The following is an 11,776-nucleotide window of genomic DNA, read 5'->3' as shown; positions in this document are numbered from 1 at the left end:
AGGACATGTTTGGGAAGCTTTAGATTCTGAGAAGCAACTGTTTAGTAGCCAACTTCTGAGAATCTGAAAAAACCCCTAAACCCAACTTCTCCAGTTTCTAAATTCTTAATTAATTTTTCAGAATCTATAACTCAGAAACTGTGGACTGTTTGTGATAGCTTTTGAGTACAAACTGCTTTTAGAAAAAGATAAAACTACCCGAGTTCGACGGAGAGTTGGTCTCCATGGCTGGGGTGACGGTGGAATAACGGCAAAGTTTGCGGTTTATCCTAGGCACCCACCCATACGGACCCACGTTACGCCGCTTCCACAGTCCCAGATCGGCAGATCCCAATTCCCTTCGCCGTCGCAGATAAAAATCCCCAATCCCACGCGTCTTCTCCTAGCCCACCATCTCTCTCGACTCGAGCCGCTTCTTCCGCGAGAGCCCGAAACCCTAGCCCGTCCCGCTCTCGCCATGGCCGGCGGCAAGATGAAGGAGCACGACGGCGCCAGCCCAGCGTCAGTCCTCTCTCGCCCCTTACGGTGTCTCGGTTCCCGGATCTCGAGAATTACTTTTCTGATGTATTTTTTTTTCTCTTCTCGTGGTTGTTTGTTTTCCTGCAGCAAGATCTTCATCGGCGGACTGCCTAAGGACACCACCATGGGTAAGTGCAGATCTGCCCTTAGATTCGCTTCTTCACGTGTTTGCTGGTTGTTTTGGCGTATGCTTGATGGGTTATTTACTGCTCGGTTCTCGTTCAGATCTACATGTTTGTAGCTTTTGCGTTGCGATTGACCCAGTTCTGGAGGCAATAGCTTACGGTTACTTGAGATCAGGATCTGGTCTAGTTGGTCTGGTGAGATTACTAGTTCTCCTAAGTAGGATCTGGTCTAGTTGGTCTGGTGACATTAGTAGTTCTCCTGATTAGGAGCATAGCAATCTGCGAGCTTAGCTTTGGTAACATGCTTAGGCATGTTATTCGATTACACTGATGCACTACATAGCGACAAATACCATTTACCATTACAGAAATACTATACGACGGCATGCTGCCTGAAGACGGGATAACTAATGTTGACCCACTACTCTCCCTCACATTGCTTGTTGGTGCTATCAGATACTACCTCTATTTCATATTGTAAGACTTTCTAGCATTGCCTAAATTCATCAATTGATGAATGTATATAATTTATATATATGTCTAGATTCATTAGCATCTATATGAATCTAGGCAAGGCTAGAAAGTCTTACATTATGAAACGGAGGAAGTATCATACAACTACCACCCCCCTGGCCTTTTGAACGAGACATGTATTGGCAGAGAAACAACATGACTAGCTAGGCGATGTCACTACTGTAGGCTACACTTTGGTTTTCTTAAGCATCTAGCCTTCAGTTTATAAGGATAAGCGAAAATTTAAATTTAAAGCTTAATTTTAGAGATGATTTTAGGGTTTTTAAATACAGTTTATTTTACAGTGTTTGCTTTTAGATCACTAATAACACGTATATACAAGTTGTGTCCATAAATTATTTTTTAATTGCTAATAAGCCATTTTACCTATAAGTATAAGAGAAACAATGACGCTGCTGACCTTTTCTCTTGATTTTTCAGACCACAATACAGCTTTATTTTTCATGCTTGATATCCTTGGTAGACATGCCTATATGTATCGGGGTTGATACCCATGTATATAGGTGTATAATATCTGATACCCAGTACCAATCTGTACGATATCACGTCTGGTACCGTGGTATCAGACCTGATACCTGGGTGTATCATATCTGATATCTATGTGCTAGATCTAGTACCAACTAGGTGTTGAGTCTCATACCTTGGTACTTGGTATCACTTAACCACACACAGGTATCAAAATCTGAAACCTCGATATCACTTGAGACCCCTCATGTCTTGGATTTTGATACTTAAGTATTGGATCTGACATCATCATGACACCATCAACATAAAGTACCCAGTCTGGACGGGATACTGTTCCCTAGCAGCGCTCATACAATTATTCTGTTTGCAATTCATGCCACCACATAAAAACTGACTCATCAATTTGTGATATAGGGGATAGACCAAACAATATTTTAAACCTATATTTGTCCAATATACTTGACATCTTGCTCAAAGTGGGCATGTGAACAAGATCATTGAAAAGGTCAAAGGGGATAGTGTATTTGTAAGGTGTAATGCTTGATGACAGTAGGGAGCAAGGACGGTAGAGTGGCCATATATGAACCTTTCCTTGCATCTAGCTCCGAAGGACATAAATGAATGGAAGTTTTGTTTGAACTTATACTGTTAAGGCCTAAGCTGATTTTTTGGTTAGACATCATACAAAAGCTCATTCTTTTTAATACCGATCTTCATCAGGCCCTCAAAAAATTGTTTTCATTGGTCTGTAGCTTATAATGTAAGATTTAGGTAGAAAGCAGAGGCTGAGTTTTTTTATTTATCTTGTTTTATTCAGTTTTACTCTAAGCTATCTTCACTTTTTCTATGTTAATGAACATGCAGGTACTTTCAAAGAATACTTTGGGAAGTATGGGGAGATAGTGGATGCTGTCATAATGAAGGACCGCTTTACCCAGAAACCAAGAGGATTTGGATTTATTACCTTTGCAGATCCTGCTGTTGTTGACAGAGTGATTGAAGACAACCATGTTATTAATGGAAAGGAGGTAAATTGTTTGGTTTTTGTTGTTGGCTGACTTATTTTTTGCTCGTTCGAGTTTAGTTGTAAGAATCTCGATTACTAGAGTATATCTTCAGTTTATAAGTTGGTACATTGGGACTGTCCCACTTCCCCAAGGAAAAAAAACAGTCACTGCCTGTTGCTTTTTCCTACACTTCATATATTGAAATATCCAACGTGAAATCTGCAGGTTGAAATTAAGAGAACTATTCCAAAGGGTGCTGCCCCCCTAAAAGATTTTAAAACGAAAAAGATATTTGTTGGTGGATTACCCTCTGCTTTGAAAGAAGGTATAGCATCTATATATTGTTTACCTAGCAATTGACTAGTTTATATTGTTATTTTATGAGCCGACTGGACTTCTTATTGTGATAATCTGACAGATGAATTCAAGGAGTTCTTTTCGAGGTTTGGAAAGGTGTTGGAACATGAAATCATCCGTGACCATTCAACCAACCGGTCGCGTGGATTTGGATTTGTAGTCTTTGATGCAGAAAAAACTGTAGACGAATTATTAGCTAAGAAAGGCAATATGATTGATCTAAATGGTTCTCAGGTGAGGCTCGGTGTAGTGCTTTCTGATGTTTGTAAATCTTGTTTGGTACAATCGTGCCTGCACATGCTAATAAACTGCGTTCCTCCAGTTTCCTTGCTGATTTGCTGTTTTGTTCTATTGCTTTTTTTGTTGTCTTACGTAGGCTGCAGGCTGTTAGTACTCCATTAGTGGAATTAGAAAGGTTTTAAGAGAATATAGGTTGACTTTCTTGCTTTGCTGTAGGTGGAGATCAAGAAGGCTGAACCAAAGAAACCATCTAACCCTCCTCCCCGTTCAATTGATAGTGAACCTAGGGGCCGTCCACATGCGGATGGTTATGATGGATTTGGCAGCTCTTATAATTATGGTGGTAGCTTTGGCCCCTATAGATCACCTGGAAGTTTTGGCACTAGGCATGGCGGTTACAGTAGTTCTTATGGTCCTGGTGACTATGCTAGCGGCTATGGTGCTTATGGCGGAGCATTAGGAGGATATCGTGGAGAATCGTCCCTCTATTCTAGTCGCTTTGGTAGCAGTTATGGAGGAAATTTCAGTGGTGGTTATGGTGGTGGCAGTTATGGTGGTGGTTTAGGTGGTGCATTTGGGCGTGATGTTGGGGGTTTTGGTGGTTCTAGCTATGGCCCTAGTTATGATTCTTCTTCAGGACCTGATCCTGGTGTTGGCTTTGGCACTGGTGGACTCTATGGTGCTAGAGGAGGCTATGGTAGCAGTGGTGGTTCTGCTGCTGGTCGTTACCATCCATATGCAAGGTAGACAGCGACAGGTGATGCCATGTGTTAGATAAGCTTGCAGAAGGTTGGTGCTAGACAAGACGAGAAATTATCTGCAGCTAGAAAAGAGTTGAAGTTTAATCTGCTAAGGTTGTGTGCCACTCTTGTTAGATTGGCTCTGCTAAGGTTGCTGTACCACTCCTATTAGACTGGCTTGTAGAATTTAAAAGCACTTTTCAGTATTTAGAATTCAAGAAATCGTGCATGTGCTTTGACTAGATAGCAAAGTCAGTATGAATTGAAGCTAGCTGTTAGTTTTAGCTCGTATTTAGTTGATTTGAGTTGCAACTGGAGCATATATTCTGTAGATCTTTGCCATCCCTAGCCTTGGTATGATGACTAAAAAGCTTCTTGATTCTATTGTTGATGTCATGTTGCATCTTGCATTATACTCTGGATCAGCTACTTTACATATAGGTTTGGTGCTTTAGGCGGATAATTGCTGATGTGTTCATGGATATAATATATATACCTTGGGTTTTCCTTGCAGGGATCACTAGTCTTTGGATAAACTATTTTGGTAATTGGCTAAACAATTGTTGGTGACCATGTCGTTCAAAACCTCGCTCCGTTGTGACAAAAGAAACTACGCAACTAAGTTATTATCGGCGTTTTAGCTCTGTTGTGACTACGATAGACGGTTAATACGATACGCTAACAATGACCAAGGGCGTCTGTGTGGGGTGGGTTGCGGTTGACCGACCCCGCATCCGCAGTGTCCGCCAGGAGTGTTGCGGCAGCTCACAAAATCCACTTTTTGACCGCTGGGCTGTTTACGGTTGGTCCGCCTATCTGCAAATCAATCCACTTTGGCAAAAGGCCGATTCCAAACGATATATTTATAAATAAAAATTATATATTTATAAATAAAAAACAATTTATGAATAATTTTATAGATGTATTCTTAACGATTTAAAAGTCAAGCCTGAAACCTTTAAAGAAAAAAAAACTAAAATCAACTTTAAATTTTAAATTTTACCTTATAAGGATAAGCATAATTTTAAAAAAATAAAAGCATACGTCGTATTAGGCAAATGACAATAGCTGACCATCGACTACTTATAAGAACAAATGCCATTTTCCTCGGACCTGATCATCATGCTTATAAATTTAAATAATCCGCAGGAGAAAAACAGTTGTAGGCTCGCAAATGGAACAACACGAGGTTCTGTAAGAAAATGCTCTGGTCTGCATAGCTCTCGCGTTACAATTTCATACAGAAGAAGACCTTAAATTTTTAGCCCAGATAGTAAAGAAACTCTATAATGAAAGCAAGATGAAAATGTCACGGGAGTACATAACTTAATTTGAGATGACAAATTTGAAATGAGAGAGGGCAAGAAAATAGTAAGAACCAAACAAGCAAACAACGGTGACGTGTTACAAAGAGAATACAGAACATATAATTGTGAAAATTGGCATTTACGACCGTTAAAGATTGGCGATTGGTAAGAAAGAAGCAATCAGATAGCAAGAAAGATAGTGACAGATCTCTATATACTAATTCCGTGCACTTTCTTGGCCGATGAAGCGTGCCACGTGGCGTAATAACCACCATCCGATTATCCACACCACAGCTCCTCATTTCTCATCTCTTCCAGAGCCCTTGCGGGTTTTTTTTTTCATCGTACCTGGCTCCTCTCTCGTCTCTCACTTATTTAATTAAATCACACTGCACCGGCTTCTGCCTCTTAGAAAGTGTTACTTCTTATCTTCTATACTATATATATATATATATTAGGAAACTAAAAAAATAACAATCAATTATAAAATAGAACAATACCAATACTAATTTATTAAAGAAAATACACGTTGGATGTATTTTTCTACTGTATGAATGCAGTACCGATAAGTATAATAAACTGCTATAAAATAGTTTAGAACAATTATTAAATAAATCAATTTTAAAAAATAATGTATAATTAATCATTTTATTGATTGAGAAAATTTTTTATTTCGGTCTTTTCCCTCCTAAAACAAGTGTTTTACATGTAAGACTAACATATTTTCCTCCTATTACTAACATATTTTCCTCCTATTATCTGCAGTATTTATTAAATATGCGATCAAAATAATAATCCAATAGATATAATATAATATAATAAAGAAGAATGCAAAAAAATAAGACTAATAAGGTTACAAATAATAAGAAAGAAGAAACGAAGGAGAAAAGACAATATAAATATTGCAGATAATAATATTAAGAAGCATAAGGTAGAAAGATAAAATGTTTGTAAAAAATAAAAACTCCAACAAGCTAATAGAAACACAAGAAAGTATATTACATACAAATACAAATATATTTTCCCAAAGAAACATTGATTCAAATGCAAAAATAACAAGAAGCAAAACAGGGAAAAGAAAAAACATTATAACATAAATCATATTGAAATCATGGCCCAAAAAAGTATGTATGTAGACCGTACAAATTCATATCAACCACCATCCTTCAATGGTATGATATACTTTACTCTAGAATATATTGAAAATTTAAAAGAATCATATGAAAATAGATCATATGTAGGTATGCCGGAATATAAATGTAAAAATTGTAATGCTATATTTTGGTTTCTAGAAGGAAATAAGAGGCAAAGAACAAAAAGAAAAAAAACAAATTATCTATTCAAACTGCTGTAAGAATGGTAAAATAAGAATACCATCGTTCAAATAATCACCAACAATCCTCGATAAATTAGTTAATAATAGGAAAGATAATTTGTCAAAACATTTTATGCAAAAAAAATAGACAATATAACAACTTATTCGCTTTTACTTTAATGGGCAGCCAAATAGATAAGAATATAAATAATGGTAATGGCCCATATATATTTCGTGTAAACGGACAGATACAATTGGATCTCTTTTATCTAAGGCTGATAATATTCCAGAATGGACTGGCCCATCTAACGTTGCAGTGCGCCAAAGCCGCATGTTCTTTCTAGTGGAATCTGAATCGGACAGAGGCTAGGAGATAGAAACCATGTTGAAAATAAAGTCTAGAAAGAAATTGGCTATATAGATATAAGTCAATAAGGTATGCTAAGGCCGATAGGGACCATGCCAAAACCGAGGGTATAAATATGTACACCCCCAGTCCCTATAACCCAGATTTCAATTAATACAATTTTGGAGCATCGTCTCAACACTCCCAATGGAGGAGCAATCAACGTAGGGCTAGATCGATTTAGTTTGATCTCCTGCGATGTAAGTCAGGTTCGTCATCCCATTGGCTAGATTGTCTAGGACCTTGGTTAAGTTCAATATTCTAGTTGATTTATCCGATGGTTTTATTTAGTATTCTGTTATTATCTAGATTGCCTTGCATGTTTAGATCTATTTCAGTTTACCAATCACATATCATTATCAGATAAATCATAATTTTCAGTTACTTCACCCCTAATTCTGTCTTGATTTGGTCAAATCAATTACGTTTGTTGTTAATTGCTAATCTAGATCTATTTGTGTGCATGCATGATTTGTTTTATTGGAGTTGTAGCCAATAATATTGGCTGGATATTTAAGCTGTTATTATTACTATTTTAAACCTTATTTTGTTAATCTCAATCCTATATTGTTTTGGTTTAGTTTGATCTATCATGATTGCTTTGAAAATATTACGATTTAGGCCAATACGCCACCCTACCCCTTCAATTGTAGGTTAAGTATACATAATTTTTGTTCTGAGTTTATCTTCACTAATTCCAATCCTGTATTCAAGTTAATCAAATCTTCCAGACCTTCGCATGTATTTTGTGCATCAAGTCAACAAATTTGGTGTCAATAGAATGGTGCTATTGCAAGTGTCCTGCGTAGTGGATGAACCGGTAGGGATAGCGAGATTGCTGACTTCACCCTAATGTTCAAGATGAAACCAACTCACCATCCCCAATTAGAGGAGTATGAAGGGTGATGTATGAGTCCTTTGGACCATCATGAAGTTATAATCCTCACTTGTATGTGATTCTTGATTTCCACATGGCCTAGAGTTCATGAAAGTACCTCCACAATTCAAGGAAAGGGGTGATGCCAAGATAGGTTTCATAGCCCGTGTTTGGCTAGGTTTCATAGGCCGTGTTCGGCCACCCCAGTTAAATATCTAACCCCCGTCTTTTTTTGTGCGCACACTTCCTGAACTGCTAAACGGTGTATTTTTTGCGAAAATTTTCTATAGGAAAGTTGTTTTAAAAAATCATATTAATCTATTTTATATTTTTAATAATTAATAATTAATTAATCATGTACTAATCTATTACTATATTTTCTGTACCGGATAACTAACCCACCTCCCCCTCCAAACGAATGCAACAATAGAGATGGGACAAGTTAGCAAGAAAGACTATGGAATTTGAATTCAAGTGAAGTAGATGGATTACATAGAATTCAAGGACTGAAGTAAAAAACTCAAAAGAGGGAGAGAAAGCATGGTAGAAAGAAATAAAGGAAACTACGAACCCCTCAATTGCATAAGGACATGCACCTCATTTCTTTCGATCAGTTCACTTGCTCATCAGAAGGGTGCTTGACTCCACAAGGTCCTTCAGAGTCTTGGAGGTAGCAGTGGAGGCTCCGAGGTCCATCGATGTGCGTCTTGAGGATTCCTAGACGGTGGAGTAGGGAAGAAGGAAGGGCAAAAAATGCTAGGCTTTTCAAGTGCTCAAGATGGCAAACATACCTTGGACAGGGCACGACTTGGATTTTTATAAGCCCTCAATGTGACCTTTCGACTTCTATGAAATCTACGGTGTGATCGTTGGACTTTGGTGGAACATGGAGATATTCTTGCCAAAGACGATGTTCTCATGAAGAATGGTAGCCAAAAAAACCATTTGACTAATCATATTTTCTGACCAAGTTGATCTTGAACCGTAGTACATATAAGTTGGAGGTGACGTTGAACAGAGGTTGGAGTCTACCGTCAGTATTATAAGTATCACATACCCTATAAAGACTTTACATGGGGGATCTGTTCGCTTGGTATCATATGCGAGTAAGAGAGATATTGTCATAGTAGAGAAGGACTATGCCTAATCCAATCCAAGTACAAGATAGGTTTCCTAAGTCATATTTGGCAAGGTAATACCTTAGTCCTACCATGAGAAAGAAATATTTTATAATATAAATATACAATCCACTCCTGGGTAGAGAGTTGACAAGGGTAATACTAGAAAGACTGCGCGCCTGCTGGCGTGCCGTTCATATAACATATTTATATATCTCATATTTTTTAATCATTGATGATCTCTAGATCTACTTTTGATATTTTTATTTTCATCATAATTAAAAATAAAATTTATAATTATAATTATTTATTTTACTATGATTTATGTTATTAGTAAAGAAAATTAAGCATTATTTGTATTTTTTCTGGTCAAATATATGCCTAGAGAGCAACGACAGCAAACATAAAATTTTGAAGGGAGTATGTATTTAGTATCTATTGTTTTTTTAAAATGTTATATTTATGAGAGAACTTGTAGTGTTTAATTTTGTGTTTGCAAGATGGAGGAACGAAATATGAATTTTACCGGAGAAGAAAGCATCCAGAGTAGTATTGAAGAACAAAAAATACTTCCCGTACTCCTTTGGACCTTTGGTATTCATTAGATCGTATAGTCCTATCCCGATGGACAGCTAACAGATGTGCTCTTTTTTCCTTGGCACATGCAGAGAGAAGGAATAGACAACACATATTGTCATTCCTCACTTCTTCCATCGTTTTTTTCTTCTTGCCACAAGCAACAGAGGTCCTTTTAAGCTCGCCATTTCTCTATGCTTGAACTGTTGGCAATCGTTGTGTGGATTACCCAATCGCCGTCTATGATTTCCTCTCCTCGTACTCGCCGGCAAGGAGCTCTCCGTCCAACGTCCCTCCTATATTGCCATCCCTCCGTCGATGATGCTTGGCCGCAGCTCACAGGGGTAGATGGAAATGGTGAGCTGCGTATGAGCTCGAGGAAGGCCACCAGATGCCTCGGATATGGGACATGCTGCCAGTCGGCGGTTGCTATGATGCGGAATGAACTGCCGGTTGCCCAATTTGGAAGGGGAGGAGGTGTTGAGTTATGATCTAAATCCCTAGTATGAGAGTCTGACTTCGATGGCGCGAAGCGGGGGCCCATTGCTGGGAGGCTTGGGCTGGTACGGACACTATGATTTGAGGGTTTCGACTTATATATACCTCTTGTAAGCCGTCGTGCGGCGTTGTAACCCCATCTCGAAATAGTGAAGATATTTTGCTGGCTGGCGCCCGTGGTTTTTTCTCTCCTACTTTGGGAGGGTTTTCCACGTTAAATCTCGTGTCTTCTATCAACTGTGTTCATCGTTTATTTGCCTGTTGTTTTCTAACAGGAGGAGATGGCGGCAGCGGTAACGCGGGAAGAGATAGTGACGATGGCAGTCGGAACCTCCCGCGGACCGGCCGCGGAGGCGGCGTTGGTTGGGGTGGCTCGGATAGAAGTGGCGCCGTGCCTTCCTCCGTCGACTATGTTCCTCCCTCCGCCGGCACCCCTGTCCTCATCCTCCTCCGCCGGCGAGGTCGACATGAGGAATAGCTCATGGCAGTGTCGGAGTCGCTGGAGGGGTGATGGTGGCGGAGCTCGGGCCGGGGCGGCATATCTCGGTCAGCGACGGAAGAGAACGGGTGGGGTGCTAGATCGAGCGACGACAGCGGAGCTCGGGCCAGGGCGACGGTGGCCCTGCGTTGGTCGGGGCAGCGGCGACAGATCGAGCGACGACAGCGGAGCTCGGGGCCGGGGCAGTGGCGGAGATCGGGCGGCAGAGCTCCGCTCGGGGCAGCGGCAGGGATCGGGCGATGATGGATGGCGATGGAGCTTGGCTCAAACCAAACGGTGCCACATGGACAGGCTAGTTGGCCAAGAAAGTGCACAGAATTCGGTATTAGAGAAGAGATACAAGCGACATCATACCATGATCGGGGAGCTCTAGATTAACCCCATCAAATCCCATTGACTTCATCGACGTCTAGCCTAGGGTAGTTTAGTTGAAAGTGGAGTCACCATCTTGTATTTTTGTACATCTCATTAGAATTATACAAATAGCAAAATAAACTTGGGGTGACTTGATTAGGGTCATTATCCAACGTTAGGAGGGCTGAACCAGTATAAAATCCTTCTTTTTTATTGATACTCTCGTGTATACCTTGGTACTAAGCGAACCCTATACTCTAAATATCGTGGTTAGACCTTAATCTGATGATAGCTGTGATTTTCACAACTAACTTAGCCTCAATCCACTTGATGAAGACATTGATACATATGAATGGATGGGTCAACCCTCGGATGTCTTGTTGAAAGGACCCACCATGTCGAACCCCTAGAACGTGGAGGGCTAGGAAATTGAAGACATTGATACATATGAATGGATGGGTCAACCCTCGGATGTCTTGTTGAAAGGACCCACCATGTCGAACCCCTAGAACGTGGAGGGCTAGGAAATCGGAATGGCCCATAGCTCGTGTACTTCATGGTTTAAATATTGAGTTTTTTTCCATCCTTGAGTAGGTACCATGAGGTACCATAAAATAAATATTGAGTTTTTTTCCATCCTTGAGTAGGTACCATGAGGTACCATAAAATTTGATATTTTCTAGTACCTAAGGTACAAAGGGGTATCAATTTTTACATAGAAAACAGTGATATCTCTTGATACTCCTCAAGAATGGTAAAATTACTCTTAAATATTTGTTTTGTAGTAATGTAAACTAACCCATAACCCTCGATATATATAGAGAGATAGAGACAGAGAG

At 39.5% G+C, this 11,776-nt stretch overlaps 1 protein-coding gene across 1 annotated transcript; it reads left to right on the top strand.

Annotated features, from left to right (window-relative positions):
• Positions 1–323: 323 nt before the first annotated feature.
• LOC102720068 (heterogeneous nuclear ribonucleoprotein 1) lies at positions 324–4,369 on the top strand. Its single transcript, XM_006659231.3, has 6 exons — positions 324–501; positions 607–647; positions 2,508–2,671; positions 2,876–2,975; positions 3,069–3,241; positions 3,464–4,369. The coding sequence occupies exons 1-6, from the start codon at positions 458–460 to the stop codon at positions 3,992–3,994; spliced, it is 1,053 nt and encodes a 350-aa protein (XP_006659294.1). The 5' UTR covers positions 324–457; the 3' UTR covers positions 3,995–4,369.
• Positions 4,370–11,776: the final 7,407 nt, after the last annotated feature.

The sequence above is a fragment of the Oryza brachyantha genome, chromosome 8 (assembly GCF_000231095.2).
Source record: "Oryza brachyantha chromosome 8, ObraRS2, whole genome shotgun sequence".
Lineage (NCBI taxonomy): Eukaryota > Viridiplantae > Streptophyta > Magnoliopsida > Poales > Poaceae > Oryza > Oryza brachyantha.
Note: the sequence above shows the minus strand (reverse complement) of the source record. Positions and strands in the feature narration are given on the sequence as shown.

Excerpts from the sequence above, each read along its gene's own strand:
- LOC102720068 (XM_006659231.3), top strand. The coding sequence starts at position 458 with ATGGCCGGCGGCAAGATGAAGGAGCACGACGGCGCCAGCCCAGC. Across the intron at positions 2,672-2,875 it reads ATGTTATTAATGGAAAGGAG|GTTGAAATTAAGAGAACTAT; the intron begins GTAAATTGTTTG and ends TGAAATCTGCAG. Across the intron at positions 3,242-3,463 it reads TTGATCTAAATGGTTCTCAG|GTGGAGATCAAGAAGGCTGA; the intron begins GTGAGGCTCGGT and ends GCTTTGCTGTAG.